Raw genomic sequence first — 21,191 nt, 5'->3', positions numbered from 1 at the left:
CGTTTTTCCTGATCTGTGGACCAGATAAAGAGAACATGACGGTGTGGTAAAAGTTGAGCCGTCCGCGATGCACGATTGGGCCGCGCACGACCTCCACCGGCGGTGACTGGGCTGGAAAAAATGGAGGATGCTGGCATGGAGTTCCTGCTCGATGCCGTTGACAGGTTAGCCGACGCTGATCTGCAAAAGCTTGTTATCGATTTTGGTTCTATGGCGACTGACTGGGCATTTCCGCCGCCGCTGCTATATCTTTCTCAGATTTCCATTGCGGGAGGAGTTCGCCGACAGTCATGAGCACCCAGATCCGGTTCCTCTTGCATTGTTGGCGAACCCCGGAAGTGAAGTTGCCGCCCCAGCAGACTCGAGTACTGGGTCTGGTTGTGCTCAACAGCTCAGTGTCAAAGTCAATGGCAGCGCACGAGACGGGGTGTGGCGACGTCCCGACTCTTCCCCGACAAGGTCCGCTCAGTCAACTGACAGGATCAACGCGCAGGCACCTGGGTGGACTAAAAGGTATGCAAAATGAAATTTGTGTCGCTGTATGGTTTCAGTTCCTGCGTGCGTGTTGATGTACATTATTGCGCGCACAAACAAATTCATACAGTATTTAGCTTAATTCAGGCATTGCTCGTGGAGCCAAAGAAGCAAACGAAAAAATGGTTTGGGGAATCTGAAACATGAGCGTTGAGGTTGCATGCCCTGTTTGCATACCCTGAATTCAGACATTGCCCTGTTTGCATACCCTGATGAGTAACTAAAGGATGCATGCAGTAAAATATTGTGTACATGGCCAATCAAATGTAAAACCTAAAGAAAGGTATTGCCTGTGGTTTTGCAGATTAAGGCTGGGAAGTGCACCACCGGACCGGACACAATGCCCTTCCCGAATGAGCGCTATGGAGCAGTCGATTCACAAGTACGCAGAGAAGCCAACAAAAAGTGTGATAAGGCATGCAAGTAAAATATACACTAGGGCGATGTTTGAAGAATTCGGACGCTTGTTAATTGAAGCGACAACATACAATGTCACAGAGAAGGAGAAGATGAGGAAGTATGTCACGGTTCACAACAATGCAGCGAAAAGAGAGAAATGGAGCAGGGTTGAGTATGAGGTGAACGTAACCGAAGACAAACAGAGTATACATGTGAATGTGGTCGGTTCGAGCACACTGGAATGTTGTGCAGCCATGTATTGAGGGTAATTTTCTGCTGACTTCTTTTGTTTCATTTGGAATTGAAATATTTGCCCTTGTATAAGAAATTTATAAAATTTGTTTGATGAGTCAGGTCATGGAGATACTACATATGGAGGAGATCCCTGCTAAGCATATATTGAAGCGGTGGACCAAAGACGCGAGGGACATACTTCCAAAAGATCTGGTTCAGTACCAGAGAGATAATTCAGTTAACATGTCGTTGACATGTAGGCACTCGACCCTTTACTTGAGAGCAATGGAGGTAGTGCGGCTGGGTGACTCTAGTGCAGAAGCATTCGATCACATATTAGACGGGCTTGAAGCTCTTTTGGTGAGTGGCGCACCTTTCAGAAAGCGAAGGATGGTCTGGGTTTTGTGGACCGCATGGGTGAATTAGCTCCCGGTACTTTGCCTGGCAATGGAGAGATTCCATATGTTGGCGGCGAGTGTGTTGACAAATGCATCAGTGCTGGAAATTCTGGGAGTGTCAATGCTCTCCTTGGCCTCATAGCTCCAGAAAAGAAAGGGGGGGGTCAGTAGACCAACGAATAGCAGGGAGAACGCACCGTACAAGGGTCTGAGTAAGCGCACAAGATTCTGCAGCATATGACGGCGCGAGGGGCACAAATGAACAATTTGCCCTGTGAGAGGAGATGCGCCGAAGAAGTCACAAAAGCTTGGAAGGTGTAAGAATTGTGGTATGGAAGGCCGCAGCCGTACCACGTGCACAAGCCGATTGGGCATTGCAGAAAACTGAAATCTGGAATTTAATTGTTGTAATCTAAGGTATTTGTATTCTGAGGATTTTCTAGTGTTTTTCTGTGAGCATTTGCTCCACGCTTGTTCCTCAATTTCGTGTGGCACTCTGTTGGTGCGAAAACCATGTTTCATGAACATTTGTACTATGATGATTGTTTAATCGATGAACTGGATGTATCTGATTTTCCGAGATGGATGCTTCAGACTTTTAACTGAATCTTGTTTCTGCTGGAGTCGGATTTCGGCTGGTGCTTGTATGCATTTTGATGTGTTTGTGGCCAGATGGCATACATGATGTTGGCTTGGGCACTCATCAAATTCAAAATTCGATTTGTTCTGCAAAAGCTGTGTCCCCTTTGGTGCCTACCAGCACTTGTGTGCTTTTTCAAACATTTTTGAAGCTATAGTGGTAGTACCAATGGCGCCATCCTCTATTGACACCGCATGAGTGGCACAACAAGGAGGTCTGAAGGTAGTCGCTCTGTCGGGGATCAGCAAGTTCAGGTTACAATTCTCTGCTGTTTGTACCTATCTTTGGCTAGTGGCTACCTAATAATGATGCAGAGAAATCGTAATCCTCCCATTGCTGCAGCAATCCCGCTCTTCATCCATTGGGACAGTGTCAAGCGCTTGGAGTGCAACAAATCTGCCAGCAGATAGAGGTGAAGGAGTGGACGAGGTATAGGTGCATCTTCAGTTAGCATTTTTTTGGTGGTGGGTTGAATGTATTAGCAGGGAGAGGTGAATCCAACTAGCAATGAGCAGGGCCGGTGTGCTGAAGCAGGAGGTGAGATGGGCAAGACTCCGGTGAGGAAGGGTTCGGGGAACACGACCCGACGACAAGCGCTGAGATCGTCCATGGCGGAGGCGGCTCTCTATCGGCTCAGGATGGCTCGGATAAGACGACGAGCCGTCGGACAACTACGTGTTCCGCCTCTCCGCCGCAACGCGTCGGCGCAATGATTGCTCTCCAGCGCCTGAGTGGGAAAAGTAAAATATGCCAATAGAATAGGCAAATTTGACAATTTTGACCTATAATCGAAAGCAAATCACAGAATGAACTGGTTGCGAAACTATTTCACACCCATGACCCTTTTGTGTAGCGTCCGCCACGCCGGCGCCACACCCTACGGTGCAGCGCCTAGCTCCGGGGCGTTGCACCACTGTCCACCGTGGCGGCCCACGGGCCCGCACCCAGCAGTGCAACGCCTCCGAGCTAGGCGCTGCACCTGTACAGTGCAGCGCCTGCGGGCTAGGCGTTGCACGTGTAATGTGCAGCGCCTAGCGGCTAGGCGCTGCACTGTGACTTATATGCAAACGCGTCAGCCCTCTCCTCCCCCACCCTCCCCATTGGCAGTTACAGAAAAAAGGGCGGCGGCCATCTACACTCCCCCTCTCAATCCCCTCTCCCAAATCCTTCCGATCCGACGATTTGGTCCGTGCATTTGTTCACCAATCCATCGTGGAAGGTACTCTCCTCCGATCCCCTTCGTTCTATCCATAGAAAATATTATATTTTGAAGAATTGGGGAACCCTTGTTTGAATCTTGCATGTATTAGATTTGGGCAACTTTTGTTTGAATCTTGCATATATTAGATTTGGGGAACCCTTGTTAGATTAGAATGTGGTTTGGATAGATAGGTTGACATGTTATTTATATAGTTTGGATACATAGATTGACATGTTTTTTGTATGGAGAAGTAGATTGACATGTTATTTGTATGGAGAAGTAGATTGACATGTTATAGTTTGGATACATAGATTGACATGTTATTTGTATGAAGTAGGCCCAAGTAGGGGGAAGCACCATATGCTTTGGATCTTGCATGTAGTAGGCCTACTTTAGTTTTTTTGAATTGAAAAGATAATCGTGTTGACAAGAATGCTTTGTTGAAATTGTTAGGATGGTTTGGCTTCTCGATGATCACTGGGACCATCAACACCGGTCGTACGCTATGTTGGTGCAGCAGCGGGTAATACTGAAAGTGGCCGGTGTTATGAATTTCGTATGTTTTTTCAAACACATATGCCCCATATGTAATGTTATGATTTGTTTGTTTGTAGGAGCTTGCACCTCTGAAGCTTCGGTCTCACGGGATCAGCCTTGGAGGGATGAGCTATGATGAGCGGTACACACCTTATGTTAGGGAGGCAGGACTTCTCCCTTTCATTGAGTTGGTCCGCCGGTCGACGCCACCCAACAATGCTGCAGCACTCACCGCGCTTATTGATCATTGGAGGCCGGAGACACACACTTTCCATCTTCGGACCGGGGAGATGACCGTGACGCTGCAGGATATCGCTATGATCACCGGTCTTCCTATCGATGGCAATCCTTTATGTATGAACACCGATTCTGAAGGGTGGCGCGCGCAGATGCAAGCCGGTATGGTTCCTCCGGAGCCTCGGGAGCCAGAAAGGGAAGATAAGAAGAAGGAAAGAGTCGCAGCGGGCGCTACTTTCACGTGGATATCATCGCACTTCGCTCATTGCCCCGATGATGCTAATGAGGACATGGTGAAGACTTATGCTCGTGTCTACATGTGGTACGTGGTATCGAGGACAATGTTTGCTGATGGCACATGCAAGAATGCTCCATGGATGTGGCTGAAGGCGTTGACCGTCTTCGATAGCAAATGGAGTTGGGGTTCGGCGACACTAGCTTACTTGTATCGACAGGTATGAAGTTGTTTCCTTTTCACTTCATTGATACATTATCAATGCGCTCTTGCGGCAAATTTGACCATGTTCTTTTTTATGTGCAGTTGGACGATGCCAGTTGTAGGCACACTGGAGGTATTGGTGGTTGTCTGCTCGCACTTTCCATATGGAGCTGGGAGCGTCTGCCGGTTGGACGACCTAAGACCGTGAAGTACGAGGATTGGGACGATAAAGACGACCCACTACGGCTCCCCACTTGGGCTTACAAGTGGGATGTGTTAAATGAGACGACGGATGATCCCTCTATAATGTACAAGTTGTACAAGAGCGAGCTGGACGCGATCACGCCTGAGCAGGTGAACCGACCTTGCATAAGTGATTATCATGCTTTTATCTTCACTCGATATCAATTTTGCATTCAATCCCATTTTGCAGGTGGAATGGGAGCCGTATGGAAAAGGAGAGCGTTTTGGTAACCCTATAGAGTTCAGGCTTAATCCGATGTGCATTAGGGATAGGGATCTCTGGCATATGCGGTGCCCACTGATATGCAACTGGGCGGTTGAGCTTCACCTGCCACATCGGGTGTTCCGCCAGTTTGGTTTGTTCCAGCCACACCTGCCGGAGTGGGAGGACACGGACAAGTTGCTACACGCGTAAGATATAATTAACCTTGAGCACTTAGCAGCTTCTCGATGGTTTCGATGATGCTAATATCTTGTTTCTAACTTGCAGGTTGGATAGGAAAAAGCAGCGGAAGATCAAGGATTGGGCCAGCCATCACAGGAAGTATGTCGTGCAGTTCGCTCTTAGTGTGGAGCAAGCAAGGGCTGGAAAACGAGCCCAGCTTCGTGAGCACTGCCCGATCGCGTTCAACAACTATCTCGCATGGTTTCTTGCAAGTACCCGCGTGGAGGTATGCCAGCCGGCGTATGCTGAGGAGATTCTGGAAGAACCCACCGTTTTTGATGAGGTAGCCCAGCACCAGTACAACGCATTAGTCAGGAAAGGCAACTCGGTGATCCCTTCAGCTCCAATGATGAACTTTGTGGTTAGCCCTTTTTGCTTTTCCATTCGCACTTTTCACATCTTCGCTTGCCTAACACTTTGATACCGTTTCTGTTCATAGCGTGCCCAGATCAAGAAAGCAGCTGACGAGACCGAGACTATTCTGGAAACAACCCCGGCTGGCAAAAGCGATGGGGAAGGTGCACTTCGAGAATTCATTAAGGTTCACATCTCCTTCAAACTAGCACTTAACATTTGTTGGTACGTTCCATGTCTCATTCACTTGTACATGTTGCAGCGCCAGGGCCAAAAGTTAAGGCGGCTATCAAACCTTTTCGGTTGTCGTGACCCCGAGTATGTATCACCAGAACGGTCTAGGTCGGCGACACCATCAGATCCCGCTTCGGGGCAGAGCCATGGTGAACCTTTCACGGATGAGGATGTGGGTGGGGTCACCCAAGAGGTATGGCATGACGATATATATCCATTTGTTGATGCATTGCTAACTATATCCTCACACACGGTCTTTCCATATCTATTGTTGATGCATAGGTTGCTGATGATATGACCTTGGGGACGTACCGGGATCAGTCTGCATACGAGTTGAAGCCTAGGAGGGGAATCAACAAGTACACACCTGAAGACTTCACCCAAAGAGGCAAAAGGACGGTCGGCACCTCGCGGATGGCGGCTTTGGATGACTATTTGGATGACGATGTCGAACCGGAGGCGGAGCCGGAGCCGGAGCGGGTACCTCTTCCTAGGAAGGTGAAGAAGATAAGCGTCAAGAGGGGGGAGGACCCAGCAAGCGTGGAAAGCACTAGTCATCTTAGTTTTTTTATAATGTTGAACTTCGAGTGCGATTTGTTATGTCGTTGAACTTGGAGTGGTCGTACCTTTTATGTCGTTGAACTTGGAGTGGTGGTAGCTCTATGGTAAACTGGAACTTATTGTGATGGTCATTTCTATGAAATGAAGTCTTTTGTGAACCCTTTGTTTCTTATACTAATTGTTATACTTGGAGAAATGATGTCGTACCTGAATGTTTGTTATACTAGTTGTTGAACTGTGGCTGAAAAAGACCCAGTAGAGGGGGGGGGAGGAGGCACAGTAGGTAGGCCTCTAGTTTCAGGCAAAAAAATTGTTAAGTGTTTGTGCAGCGCCTAGCACGGAGGCGCCGCACTCTACAGTGCAACGCCTAGCTCGCAGGCGCTGCACTATAGTGTGTGGCGCCTCCGTGCTAGGCGCTGCATATGTCTGTAACTAGCCAAACTTCTGTTGCTTTCTGGATAGCTACAGACATATGCAGCGCCTAGAACGGAGGCGCCGCACTCTACAGTGCAACGCCTAGCTCGCAGGCGCTGCACTATAGAGTGTGGCGCCTCCAAGCTAGGCGCTGCATATGTCTGTAACTAGCCAAACTTCTATTGCTTTTCTGGATAGGTACAGACATATGCAGCGCCTAGCACGGAGGCGCCGCACTCTACAGTGCAACGCCTAGCTCGCAGGCGCTGCACTATAGAGTGCGGCGCCTCCGTGCTAGGTGCTGCATATGTCTGTACCTAGCCAAACTTCTGTTGCTTTTCTGGATAGGTACAGACATATGCAGCGCCTAGCACGGAGGCGCCGCACTCTACAGTGCAACGCCTAGCTCGCAGGCGCTGCACTATAGAGTGTGGCGCCTCCGGGCTAGGCGCTGCATATGTCTGTAACTAGCCAAACTTCTGTTGCTTTTCTGGATAGCTACAGACATGTGCAGCGCCTAGCTTGGAGGCGCCGCACTGTATAGTGCAACGCCTAGCGCTCAGGCGCTGCACGATAGAGTGTGGCGCCTCCGTGCGAGGCGCTGCACATGTCTGTAGGTATCCAGCAACCAACAGAAGGTATGCCTCCAGTTTCAGTTAAAAATTTCGCTAAGTGTTTGTGCAGCGCCTAGCTAGGAGGCGCCACACTATAGAGTGCAGCGCCTAGCCCGCAGGCGCTGCACTGTACAGTGTGGCGCCTCCTAGCTAGGCGCTGCACTGGTCTGTAGCTATGCAGCCAGAACAGAAGGTACTTTACAGTTTGAGGCACTTGGACTTGGACTTAGTGAATTTTTTAGCTATCCAGAAAGCAACAGCAGCTAGGCGCCACATGGTAGATTGCAGCGTCCAAGTACTTCACGACACATAGTAGTTCATAACACATACTACTTCACGACACATGGTAGTTCGTACAACCAAATCAAGGAGGACACATAGTAGTTCACCGCACATAGTAGTTCTTACAACCAAATCGAGGAGGAGACATAGTAGTTCACGGTACATAGTAGTTCACAACCAAATCGAAGAGGAGACATAGTAGTTCACAAGCAAATCGAAGAGGAGACATAGCTCTATTGCGTAGAGGAAGGCCCCTTTCCCTTCTTCTTCTTCCTCTCTTCTTCCTCTTCCTCCTCCCTTTTTCTTATGAGGTGAGCCTCCTTAACCACCCTCTCCATGAATATCTGCTTGTCCCTCTCTTCTTTTTCAGCTGCAATTGCCCAAAGCTTCATGGTTCTTTCTTCAAAATCCTGTTGACGCTTCTTCTGTGCCTCCTCAACTTGCCTCATCAACGCTTGCTCCCTAGCGCGCATCGCATTTGCCGCACTCTGTTTTCGCTTCCTCTCCTTCTCAAGCTCCTCTTCCTTCTTCTTCTTTAGCTTGGCTGCATCCTCCTCTCTAAGCTTCTTCGCCGCCTTCTCCCACCATCCGGCCATCTCATCTTCGCCATCCTCCTTCATCGTTGGTTTGTTGGGTTGGGAAGCCGCCATACCTACAATGAGTGGAACATAATGGTTAGTAAGGACAATAAGAACAAATGGAAGCAAATATGAAAAAGAAGAACATATGGAAAAACAAGAACATGTGATACATTATAGTTAGTGAGGAACATACGGAAACGGTCCATCTAGGTATCCAAACATTCCTCTATAACGAACTTGCGCTTGTCCATCACCACGGCCAAGTCCACCACCAAGGCCAAGACCATCACCAAGGCCGAGACCATCACCACGGCCATTACCACCACGTCGAGCTCTTCCACCACCACGGCCGAGACCACCACCACCACGGCCTCTTGTAAGTCCAAGTTGCCGACCTCTTGGTTGGCTAGGCACTTGTTGGCTACCACTTGGTTGCCTTGGCACTTGTTGGCTACCACTAGGTTGGCTAACACTTGGTTGGCTAGGCACTTGTTGGGTACCACTTGGTTGCCTTGGCACTTGTTGGCTACCACTAGGTTGGCTACCACTTGGTTGGCTTCGCACTTGTTGGCTACCACTTGGTTGGCTACCACTAGGTTGGCTACCACTAGGTTGGCTACCACTTGGTTGGCTCCCTTGTGTAGCTCCATGTTGGCTTGTGCTTGCATCATTTTTCTTGAACCTTTTCCTTGGTTTCGTACATTTTCTTTTGTTGTGGCCATGACCTTTGCACTCCCCACAACGGGAGCTCTCACGAGGCTCTTGGAATTGGTCGTTGCCCGCTTCGCGGCGCCCACCATGGCCCCATCCGTCCATGTCGCCTCTAAGACGCTTTGTCTTATGTCTACCCCGTTTAACAACCTTCAACTCCGGATCCGGCCATAGTTGAACTCCATGATACTCCGGCCATTGTGATTGGTCAAAGTATGGGTGAAAGCGGGGAGCCCATGTTTTCTTGACCGTCATGATTGAGAACTGGGACTCCCTCACGGTGCGTGGGTGATTGATGTCCACATTCCTAACGCGGCCGGCGGCGTACAAATGTGAGCATGGGAGATGAAGCAACAATGGCCTCCCGCAAGTGCAATCACATTGTGTTAACGACACCTTGAAAGCCCGACCTCCATGTTGCCGGCCATCATTTGTGGTTCCTCCTGGCTCTTTCACTTCGTACTTCCACTCTTCGTTGTCATATAATATAGCTTCTTCTGAGTCCGCCTTCCGTGATTGAAATGCCAACCATTCATCAACTTTGGGTGGGAACTTGTACTTGTACTTCCGTGGGTTCTCACCCGCTATCTGTTCATCGGTTTCCATCGAGTACTTTACAAAGTACGCATTCATCTTGTCAAATGTGTATTGAACTATTGCCATCACGGGTAATCCACGTGCACCTTTGAGCACCCTATTGAAGCATTCGGCCATATTGCTTGTCATTTGACCGTATCTCCGGCCATCTTCATCAAAAGCACGTGCCCACTTGTTCCGGTATTGAATGTGCCTATTGAGAAAATCTTGACCCCCGGGATCAAGTTTTTTGTGTGCGAGCAATTTGTTGTACAAAATGGCGAAGCGGTTATCGGAGAAAGCGAGACAACAATCTTGAAGATCATCGGCCAACTCCTTAAGGCCACATGCCCTATAGAAGTTCTAACAAAAGTGCATCATGCACCATCGATGGTGCAACGGAGCATGCCCGGGAATGTCAATCTCCACCGCGTTAAGAATTCCTTGATTCCGATCCGATATGACACAAATTTCCCTTTCAGCGGGTAACACCTTCGTCCTCAAAAGATGCAGAAACCACTCCCAGTTGTCATTGTTTTCCACCTCAACCAAAGCAAATGCCAATGGCAACACCCGATTATTGGCATCACTTGCTATCGCAACCAACAAGATGCCCTTGTATTGTCCGGTCAAGAACGTGCCATCAATTGCGATGACCGGCCTACAATGTTCGAAAGCCCTCACACATTGCTCGAACGCCCAAAAAGCACGGCCAAATACTCTGACTTTCCTTCCTTCATGAACCGTTGTTTGGTGCCCATGAGGCTCGACCACATGAACCATGCCCGGGTTTGTCGCGGCCATGGCTAACAACAACCTAGGGATTCGGTTGTATGCTTCCTCCCATGTACCATACAACATCTTAAATGCGGCTTGCTTCGCCTTCCATGCCTTGCCGTATTTCACCTGGTAATGAAAGATGGCTTTCACATGGTCAATGACATGTTGGACGCTCATTGTTGGAAGTGTGGATATTGAGTTCGAGAGCCTGTAAGCGATGAACTCAGACGTGAGTTGTTTGTGGTCTTGGGACACAATCTTGCCATCCACCCTTTTGCCTTGGCACATGTGAGTTGGCACACAACTCACTACATGCCAAGTAGGATCTCCTTTCCATGGTCTTGCACGCACAATCCACGGACAACCGCCACGGCGTCTTGCCACTCCTTGTTGGACCTCCTTTCCACGACCTCTACCACCACCACGGCCTCTTCTAAGTCCAAGTTGGACCTCCTTTTCATCTTCACATGCACATGCAACCGTGTAGCGCACATTGACGTCCGAGTGCACCACCTTGTGTGGACGATAATGCGTAACCGAGTAGTTGTCGAGCCACATCTTCAAATCCAACAAGCTGTCGAACTTAGAACCTTTCGCAATCCGGTTCTTGTCGTCTACCAAATCACGGTGAGAGCTTGGCCTAACCCCAAGAACTACACATTGGCCACCATCTACCACGGCTTCATCCGCGAGACTAACATCCTTGAACAATGTAGTCCGATGATCCCGACCAAATACCTTCTCGAAAGCTTCAGCCTCCTTCACCGTGAACCCCTCCGCATCAACTTGTTCATCGGGACCATCGTCATTCGAGTCCGATGCATATGCACGGGAAAAAGGGATGGAATGGTCCATTGTCTCTTGCAAATGATATTTGTCGAGATCACCCACATTGTTGTCATGGAGATCAACTTCATTGTCATCGTCCGCACACTCATCGTTGTCCTCTTGCAAAGATTCATCTTGGTTGTTTCTACACGGGCTCAATGTTGGCCTCACTTTTTGGGTCAAAAGAGGTTCAACAATTTCATCTTGCTTCAAGGGTGGGGGGCTACTAGCAACCAAAGGGGAGGGGTTCCGGTTCAAGTCCAAATGCAAACTTGACTCAACCTTCTTCGTTGCAAATAACTCAAGAGCCTTGTCTAGTGATTCGGCCACCGTCTCCTTGTATGCAACCCAACGTTGCTCCGAGTTTACACGCATTGTCTTCCAACGGATGTGCATTCCAAAACCAACATTATGCCTTCCCTCCAACTCAATGATATCACTAGGGTCCATCCAATTCAAATCTTTCCTAACTTGTTGCAAGAGCTCCGCATAGCTAGGACAACTATCAAACACAATGTCAAGCTCATCCGGGTCCGGTTCTTTATTGCCTTTCAAAAAGGCGTCTTTGTCCCCATGATGAAGAAACACACATGTTCTTCCCATCCCTATAAGCAATGAACACAAGGTAACATTGCTTCCATGAGTACTAATCCATGGATTAACACCGAATACAAACCCTAATATATATATGAAACAACAACCCTAACCCTAACCATAACCCTAACCCTAAACCTAACCCTAACCATAACCCTAGCCCTAAACCTAACCCTAGCACCAACATAAGAACACCCATAAGAATAACCCTAGCATACTAACAAAGCCTAATCATAAAAATTGGCAAACAAACATCTCACATCTCCATGCAAATCTCTAGATCCAAACTAAACTAGGGTTTCCCCAAACTACCAACAAATGAGCAATGGGAGAACTTTACTTCGATCAAAACAAGGGGATCGGAGATTATTACCTTGAGGGAGGGTTTGACTTCGAAATCCACGGACAAATTCTTCAAATTTGCAAGATTTGGAAGAAGATTTGAGAGGGGGGAGAGTGGGAGAGGGGGCAAAGCTCGGGGAGAGAGTGAGAGAGTGTGTGGTGGGGGGGGGTGGGGGAGGGGGCCCAGCCAAGTGGCTGGATAAGTCACAGTGCAGCGCCTAGCCGCTCGGCGCTGCACATTACACGTGCAACGCCTAGCGGCTAGGCGCTGCACATTACAGATGCAGCGCCTAGCTCGGAGGCGTTGCACGGCTGGGTGCGGGCCCGTGGGCTGCCACGGTGGACAGAGGTGCAACGCCGCGGAGCTAGGCGCTGCACCGTAGGGTGTGGCGCCAGCGTGGCGGGCGCTACACAAAAGGGTTAGGGGTGTGAAATAGTTTCGAACCCAGTTCATTCTGTGAATTTATTTCGTTTCGAGGTCAAAATTGTCAAATTTGCCAATAGAATACACTGGATGGCTCGGATCCTCATGTGAGTGATTGGTGTAGATTTCAGGATCATCTGAGCTCGGGCTCAGAAACGAATTTTCGATCATTGAGCCCTTACAAACTCTCGAGTCATTCACAACCTAGATAAAAAAAAAGGCTCGCTAGTGGACCCTAACCATCCATGAGGGGCGCGCGCGCGCACACACTCCAAGTGTAACAATCAAAGCAAGTCACTTGATTGAAGTTCTCAAAAGATCCTCAACCGAACTTCTTCTCAAGAACCCATATGATCTTTCTCACAAAGAATATAAGCGGTGTAACTTTTTAGAAACAAGGCCGAGGCCCGGCATTAAATTAATGACACCCTTACAGACGTGAAGGCCACACAACACACACAATAACACCAACATAGAGACATAGAAACAACAAAAGGATACACGTAAGTACAGAACAAGCTAGCAGGCCACTGCAAAGCACAAACACAAGATTTGAACAAACGATGCCTTCAGTCAACGCCACGATCTTGTCGAAGAGGAGTCGAAGCCAGGGAGGTGGCGTGCCACTGGAGGAAACCCGTGTGTCATCAAATCCTTGAGGCCACACTGGTGTCACACCATCCATCTCCGCCGCCAAATAAGGAATCACCTGCCATCTCACCCTGGTTTGTAGGGCGCCGCCCCGTCGGCATGGCGGAGCTGCTCCCCCTCTTGATAGTGTTCTCACACTATCTTTCAAAACCCATGACCCCCTTGATAGTGCGGTTTGTCCTGCGACTTAAATAAAGTGAAACAAAGGCTTTGAGTCGCCTGAGAACCACGCCTTTAACCTTTTTGAGGTGTGTGTGGGGGGGGAGGGGGGTCAACGATCTTCTCAATAGTTATCCGTGGAACCAATGACGCAAGATAAACCTTAACAACCGTCATTAGTTCTATTAACCACATTTTCATGACACCAAAATATCATTTAGAGATAAATGCACTTTCATATGGGCCTCTACCCATGAGAAACTTCTAAATATATTTTTGTTGGATTCTTTTGTCTTCAGAATTTTTTTTTTCAATGCCCTTGTTTTTCTCTGTTTTCCACAACATTCTGACACTCCCCTCAAAATAAGCAATTTAAGAGGAAAAATACATTATGATGCAATTATGTGAAAAAATCATCAATAGAGGACAATTTATAATAAGAATAATAATAAATGGACGTGTTAGGCGCCCCTCCACTTTTTTCCCTAATGTGCAGAAGGCCCAATTACCTCACTCTCCTTTATATGCTTTGAATCGTATTCTTAACTTCGGTCCTTTCTATTAGGGTTCCATGCACTGGTATATGGTCTGTGTACTCCTACTTGATCACTTGTTGGTAACAGCCCCCCTATCAGGACATGCCAACTCCCATCTATATAAAAATCATATGCGATGAGCCTATAGAATGTTGCAACATAAAAATGTGCATTCCTCATATACTGCATCTACTACTCCAAGTGAATTTCCACCGTCATTCTAATATCCACATACACTCGGAGTTGACAATCAGCTTCGAGCAATCCATCTGGCTGGCGAGTATGAGCCCGTCACATAGGGCCTAGGCTTCAGCCGACACCAAGTCCATGAAAAGGATTTCCCGACACGAAGCAACAATGAATCCACTGTTTTCATCCTAAAGTATGGCCCGCATAGTTCCCTACTCTTCGCTAGAATTAAAAGCACATCGACGTGAGCTTAACGAACGCCTCGGGTTCCAACATTTTCTCACAAGTCACAACACATGGGTTCTTCTTCAACATTTCTTAACGAACGCCTCGGAGTTGTTCAGGTTGAGCGCTATGATCGTGTTCGCCGTTCTAGCAAGAGATTGCACATGTTCGCCATGGGTGGCCTGTCATCGTCCACCTTGAGAAGTTCGGGGCCATCCAAGTTTCGGCAGAAAGAACCTCCAGAATCAATGAACCAGCTTTGTCTATCTCATGTGCTCTTTGCACAACTTGCCACACACCCAACGCTTGCATGCGGGGATCATCTTTTTTTGAGAGAGGATGCCCCTCTGTATTGATCACATAACAATATTAGAAAGAGTTTTTCGGATGCAATCATCAGAAGATAAATACGAATGTCCTAATGTATGAGCCGTGACTTTAGACTAACGACTAACGTGACTAAAGGAACAATAAGAAAAATTGCCCTCCAAAATTTATATATCAGTGATTATACCATCCTAATGTGCGAACGATCTGCTGTCTGAGAAAGAACTCCTTGAATAACATAGAGACAGTCCAAAGCCAAGATGGTCTTTTGAAAATCTTCTTGAATAGTGAGAGCGAAGACGCGTCAAAGCACTAGTGTCTCAACTTCTGGCATGGTAACCTCCTAAATCCGCCTGTGGCAACTGGCAAGCCATCAAACACACTCCATTGTGGTTTCGGATCACCACATCCACTCCCATCCGTGGTGAATTATGGAACACTGCAGTGACAACATGCACGACGGGGATCACCTGGTTACACAAGCATTGATGTCAACAGGAAAAAAAAAGAAACAAGTTATTTTTTTAAAGATCCAGTATCGCTGGCATTCATTGATAATAGCAGAAAGCAACAGAAAACAACAAAGTGATGAAGGTCCTAGAACCAGAAGACCCGAAGATCAAAGAAAAAGAAAAATAGCAGCCCTAATAGCCGCAGCACAACACACCATACAATCCACACTAGACAGCGCAGCTCCGACTCCAACGGTGAACTACGAAGAAAACGACAAGGTTGGCATTACGGAGGATCACCGAACGAACCACCTGTCATGCGTCATCGTATAACACCAACCCCCACAATGGCTTCGACTTCACAACAACAGACAGTCGAGGCACTCCAACGGACACGCCGGAGAAGAAGAGTCGACTACCACGACCAAAGCCACGCCTCAGACATTGCTCACCGCCTTCATCGTTGCCACAGAAGCCACTGTGCATGTCCAGTCGTAGGAAGCACCAAAGGGATCAAAGTCTTCAAAACAGCGCCCTAAAGAGAGGAACGACGTTGAAGAAGATGCCACTGCCCGACCCTGCAGGGCTTTCACCCGAAGGACTTGATCTGGGAATAGAGGTTGTGATTCCCGACAATGCCTCCAAGGAGGATAGTGACACCCACAGGTGCCGTGGCCGCCGACCGACCATTCTTTCACCTGGTGCAGCCACTCCCAGGCAGCAGCCCGAGGTCGACCAGTACCTCCATTGGACCGCGCACCCACCACACAGCGAGCACGCCACCATTGTGCACGTCCACCAGCTAGCCTCCCCGACGACGGGCCTACATAGACCAGATCAGGTCCTGCACCCCACATCCAACCGCGGCCGGAGCCTCCCTGCTCCATCAAGAGGCACTCGGGCACCACCAGCAGCCGGCAATGCCCCCCCCCCCCCCCCGAAAACACCAGCCACGGACGACCTGGCAGATCCATGCACCCCTCCCCGCGCACTTGGGTACTCCCTCGCGCCCTCAACGCGCCCGCAGTACCCCCTGTGCGGCCCCACCCACCACCGCCCTATCGTGCCGCCTCGCTCCCTCTAGCGCCGGATCCCACGCATCCGAGCTGTCGTCGCGAATCAAGGCCCTTGGCCCGAAGCCACCCTTCTCGAAGCCGCCAGATCCACGGCCTCCCCGACACAGCCATGCTGCGGCGTCCTACACATGCCTCCCTGCTCTCGAACACGGCCACCCCTGCCCCGTGCGCACGCTGGTGCGAGAGCACCGCCCTGGATCCCGCAGAGATGAGCAGCTCCGCGCTGCTGGAGCTCAAACGGGAGGAGGAAGTGCCCCGCCGCCGCCGAGCCGCGCGGGCTTTGCCCGGCGACGTCCGCTGGCGACGGCGAGGGGAAGAGGGCCGGTGGATCTACGCTGGCGGCGGCTAGGTTTCGCCCCCCTGGCCGCCCGCGAGAGCGACCCGAGGAGCTCTCGTGACACCAACAAGTGAAATAATAGCGTCTGGTTCACTCTCCTATACAATTTGCACCGTCAGATCCCACCACCCGAGATCCTAGCCTTCCGTTCCCCGAACCCCCCACAAGAACCCTACGTCCCTGCCCCCAACATTTAAATTTCGAACCCCGCCCCTTCTCCCACACCCCGCAATCCTCGGCACCAAATCCCTAGCGGCACACGACCTACAACCTCGGCGTGCCGCCATGGCCGCCGCCTCCACGAATCCCCCGCTGAAGTCCATCAAGGAGACGTACCAGATGAAGACGCACCTGGAGCACATCAGGCTGCGCCCAGACACCTACGTCGGCTCGGTCCAGCAGCACAAGACGCCTCTCTGGGTCTACGAGGACGGTGCCATGGTGCATCGGTATGTCACCTACGTCCCCGGCCTCTACAAGATCTTCGACGAGATCCTCGTCAACGCCGCCGACCACAAGCAGCGCAACCGCTGCATGAACTACCTCCAGGTCGACATCGACGTCGAGGGCTGCTGTATCTCTGTCTACAACAACGGACACGGGATACCCGTTGTGTCGACCAGCAGGAGGGCATCTACGTGCCGGAGCTGATCTTCGCCAACCTCCTCACTAGCAGCAACTACCATGACAACGAGCGGAAGACCTTCGGCAGCACGAACGGCTACGGCGCCATACTCGCCAACATCTTCTCGAGGGAATTCGTCATCGAGATCGCTGATGGGCGCCGGCAGAAGAAGTACAAGCAGGTGATACCATCATGGACTTCATGAGCGTTTTACAGTTGATATTTTGGTTTTAAGGTGTGGATTAGTTAGATTAAAAAAAGGGGCACCTGGCAAACCGATCTGTCATTTGAGTATATCACTCTAGAATTCAGAATCTGATGATATTGATATTTTGGTTTTCTGGTGTGGATTAGTTAGATAAAAAGAAGGGACACCTGACAAATCGATGTGCCATTTGAGTATTTGACCACTCTAGAATTCAGAATCTGATTATATTGGAGTGCGAGACCGTAGTTCGTTTTTTTACTGCGACTGAACGTTTTTTAGAAGAGTAATGTTTAACTAGGCAAAATGGATGAAAGTTTTGCAGGGCCTGCCCAAAATTTCTCCTCTGTATGACCTGGCTACATTTTTTTTAATATTACTGATCTGAATCTTGTTTCCTTTGATAGTTTGCAGCATTGATCAGTAAGGTTTACCGTGAAGACACATATCTAGTTTGAAAACTGACATGACCGCACATGTCTAATTTAAATTGACTATTAGGTTTGTACATGGTACGTTCAATATTACTATAGGTTTTAGTACACTCAATAGGAGTATTAACCAATGTCCCTTGTACCCTCGTTAGGCACATACACCCAATTCACCAAGCATGATATATCATGACAGATGACATTCCTCCTTGAATGCTTGCGCAGATTTTCTCTGAAAACATGGGGAAGAAGTCAGAACCCGAGATTAAAAAGTGCGAGCAGTCAGAGAACTGGACCAGAGTTACCTTCAAGCCTGACCTTGCCAAGTTTGTCTTCACCAAGATGCTCGACCGTGATATCGTGGCAGTCATGAGGAAGAGAGTAGTTGATATGGCGGGCATCCTTGGCAAATCCGTGAATGTTGAGTTGAATGGTCAGAAGCTAGCAGCAAAAAGCTTCTCCGAGTATGTGCAACTCTATATTGACTCTGTTTCCAAAGAAGGAATCGAGCTACCAAGGTTTGACATAGTCTTTTGGGAGTTTAGGTGTGTTTATGAACAACTCTGACAAGTATTATTTCCGGTTATTCAAATTTGTCTTTTTTTTTCAGAATTTACCAGAAGGTAAATGATCGTTGGGAGGTGTGTGTGAGTCTAAGTGAAGGCCAGTTTCAGCAGGTTAGTGTGGGCTAGAATTCTGTAGGTTACTCCGTCGTAGCATGTGTTGTTACAGGTATACCTCAGACAATTTGTTTGGATGGCAGGTCAGTTTTGTAAATGGAATTGCGACCATAAGAGGCGGAACTCACGTTGACTACGTCGCAAACCAAATCGCCAACCATTTGATGGGCATTGTGAACAAGAAAAACAAGCATGCTAGCATGAAATTACATACAGTGAAGGGCTACCTATGGGTATTTGTTAATGCACTCATTGAAAACCCTGCCTTTGATTCACAGACCAAAGAGACCTTGACAACTCCTCAGGGAAAGTTTGGGTCCAAGTGTGAGCTATCCGAAGATTTCCTTACGAGGGGTATGTGATTAGTTAATTTTGGCATCCTTGAACTGTGGTTGCACCACTAATGCTAATGTTCACTTCTCACAATTGCAGTCTCTAACTCGGGTGTTGTCACCAATCTCCTTCGTTTGGCCAAGTCTAAACTAAGCAAGGGAGCCAATTTGGATTCTCTCCCACATTCATCTACTCGTATGTCATATATGCATGCCCCACCAAGACCCACACAAATATTCTCAGAGATGCATGGAGCACAGCGTGGAGAAATCAAGAAACTTGACCGCGATGATGTGTTCCTTGAGCTATACCTAAAACTGAAGCGGGAAGAAATTGATCGGTTCGCTGCAATTGAGGAGAAGAAGCTGGAGGATCCATGCAGCATTACCAGGTGTATCGCAACGATCGAAAAATTACAAGGTCTGCAAGTAGATGATATTTTGGTGGCAGCAGATATCTTCAAGATAAAGGAGAACAGGGAAGTTTTCTTATCCTTCTCTAGAGATGATCTTCGGTTGGCTTGGATTAAAAGGGAGATTGTGCGCAGCCAGCCATACAATCGGAATTAGGTATGATTTATCGTTATGTACCAAGAATTGTGGTCACACATTAGTGAAGCTTCTGTTGAGTAGGTAGAAGTACTTTTGGCTAGTTTAATCAGTCATAGTATAGTACTAACTTAGATGTCAAATATCTATTTTGAAAGTATCTTGGTGGCAGAACTTCCAGTTCGGTAGCTTCATATCTAAGACTCATATCATATCAAGGTGTGAGAACATAATTTACATCAACACATTATGTTTCTGAGTACAAGAATGGTAATGGAACTTGCGTCTCATCTTACATTTCTGCCCACATCTGATATGCCATAGCATCTCTCTTCAAATTTCCGGCTTCTCTAGAGTAATTAAATGCTTGAATATCTCCACTCCAGTTCTGGGCTCCAATTGGTACAACAACAATCCTTTTCAGATTAATGTGTAAAGGAGCATTACTGGGCCAGGACATATCTCCATTATGCACTCGGATGAAAATATGAATAACACAATCAACAGCATATATACACGATCAACTTTTTTGGGAACTATCCGGGTAATGTGAAGCAACTCTTAGTATAGGAAATCTGTTTTCAGCAATACCACTCTCTACTCCGATGTTGTAGACATCCACAATAGACAAATTTGGAAAATGAAGGTACAGGGTACTCATGAAATTTAAAATTTTCCTACGGTATCTCTGCAAAGGTGTGAGCCTAGCTAAGGATAACCGCGCAAAGCTCAACTAGCTTGGAAGTAAGAAATGATATTTTTTTGTCAGGATACCCCGCAAAAGAAAAGATATTTTTGTCAGGATAATAAGACAATTAAACATCCTTTCTTCTAGTGCAAGTTCACACATCCTCTGACCAGTCATCGAGGTGGCTTTTAACTTGTATCCGCCACATAGTGTTGCCAATATGTTAGCTAATTGACTGTGTGGCGCTCATCGCAAGCTTAGTCCTCATCTGTGTTGGAGCGGCAATCATTGCTTTGGTCACTATGGCTAGGTAGAAATAATTTGTTTTTTAATAATAAAAACTCATCTTTATTGCAGGTTATCTACTAGTGTTCACATTGGCTCAGTTCATGACCTAGTTTTCAGCGACCAGAATACCGACTGTTGAAATATATTGTCCGCCTCCCTCCATCAGTTAGGACTTTTGGATGAGTTAGCTAGAGCATGAATTCAATATGGTATCAGAACCAAGAGGTCTTGAGTTCAAGACCTTGCCAACGCAGTATTAAATATAACGATTCTGTGGCCTACATCGATCCCATGTCTAAGGACTAAAATAACCTAGACGTGAGGGGGAGTGTTGAAATATATTGTCCGCCTCCCTCCATCAGTTCGGACTTTTGGATGAGTTGGCTGGATCATGAATTCAATACCGACATCTGCTTATGGTGGTGTGTGTGCGCTTGAAGCAGGTGGCTAAGAAAGTTTTTACTCATCATGTCGGTGTAGTTTGCGGATCGAATCCTCCTCCTTGTAGGCATTGGATTAGTTGTGTGTGCTATGTATTTTGCCTACTTTTGACTGCATGTGTGTGGGTTGGGTGTCCGGCCTTAACTATGCAGAGGTTGTGTGTGAACTCGTTATGCTTGTATCTACTGGATGCAACATTACAAGTCCCTCGATAAAAGCGATATTTATAAAAAATAATCCTCTCAATATGCTTTCGAAGTTGTGTATGACGAAGGTTGAATAGTTCCTTGTAATTTTTGGGTCTCTAACGACCCCTTCCCTATTCTTGTAAATGATATCTGTATCCCAATATGGGCCGTGACGTTGTGGTGGATTTGTATTGCTGACATCAACAAGAT

General features: G+C 48.0%; 2 protein-coding genes and 1 pseudogene across 2 annotated transcripts; all 3 read left to right on the top strand.

The window, feature by feature from the left end:
• Positions 1 to 71: 71 nt before the first annotated feature.
• Positions 72 to 1,752, top strand: LOC120963855 (uncharacterized). The gene is made up of 4 exons (XM_040388358.1): positions 72 to 164; positions 259 to 513; positions 839 to 1,198; positions 1,288 to 1,752. The coding sequence occupies exons 1-3, from the start codon at positions 121 to 123 to the stop codon at positions 1,194 to 1,196; spliced, it is 657 nt and encodes a 218-aa protein (XP_040244292.1). The 5' UTR covers positions 72 to 120; the 3' UTR covers positions 1,197 to 1,198; positions 1,288 to 1,752.
• Positions 1,291 to 6,504, top strand: LOC141022567 (uncharacterized). Its single transcript, XM_073498830.1, has 5 exons — positions 1,291 to 1,527; positions 5,306 to 5,668; positions 5,747 to 5,848; positions 5,924 to 6,088; positions 6,178 to 6,504. The coding sequence occupies exons 1-5, from the start codon at positions 1,291 to 1,293 to the stop codon at positions 6,502 to 6,504; spliced, it is 1,194 nt and encodes a 397-aa protein (XP_073354931.1).
• Positions 6,505 to 16,839: 10,335 nt separating this feature from the next.
• LOC141022566 (DNA topoisomerase 2-like) lies at positions 16,840 to 20,013 on the top strand (annotated as a pseudogene).
• The last annotated feature ends 1,178 nt before the right edge of the window (positions 20,014 to 21,191 follow it).

The sequence above is a fragment of the Aegilops tauschii genome, chromosome 5, assembly GCF_002575655.3.
Source record: "Aegilops tauschii subsp. strangulata cultivar AL8/78 chromosome 5, Aet v6.0, whole genome shotgun sequence".
NCBI classification, from domain to species: domain Eukaryota; kingdom Viridiplantae; phylum Streptophyta; class Magnoliopsida; order Poales; family Poaceae; genus Aegilops; species Aegilops tauschii.
This window is presented reverse-complemented; position numbering and strand designations above follow the sequence as displayed.

Excerpts from the sequence above, each read along its gene's own strand:
- LOC120963855 (XM_040388358.1), top strand. The coding sequence starts at position 121 with ATGGAGGATGCTGGCATGGAGTTCCTGCTCGATGCCGTTGACAG. Across the intron at positions 165-258 it reads CTGCTCGATGCCGTTGACAG|ATTTCCATTGCGGGAGGAGT; the intron begins GTTAGCCGACGC and ends TATCTTTCTCAG. Across the intron at positions 514-838 it reads GCACCTGGGTGGACTAAAAG|ATTAAGGCTGGGAAGTGCAC; the intron begins GTATGCAAAATG and ends GTGGTTTTGCAG.
- LOC141022567 (XM_073498830.1), top strand. The coding sequence starts at position 1,291 with ATGGAGATACTACATATGGAGGAGATCCCTGCTAAGCATATATTGAAG. Across the intron at positions 1,528-5,305 it reads ACGGGCTTGAAGCTCTTTTG|CTTCTCGATGGTTTCGATGA; the intron begins GTGAGTGGCGCA and ends AGCACTTAGCAG. Across the intron at positions 6,089-6,177 it reads TGGGTGGGGTCACCCAAGAG|GTTGCTGATGATATGACCTT; the intron begins GTATGGCATGAC and ends GTTGATGCATAG.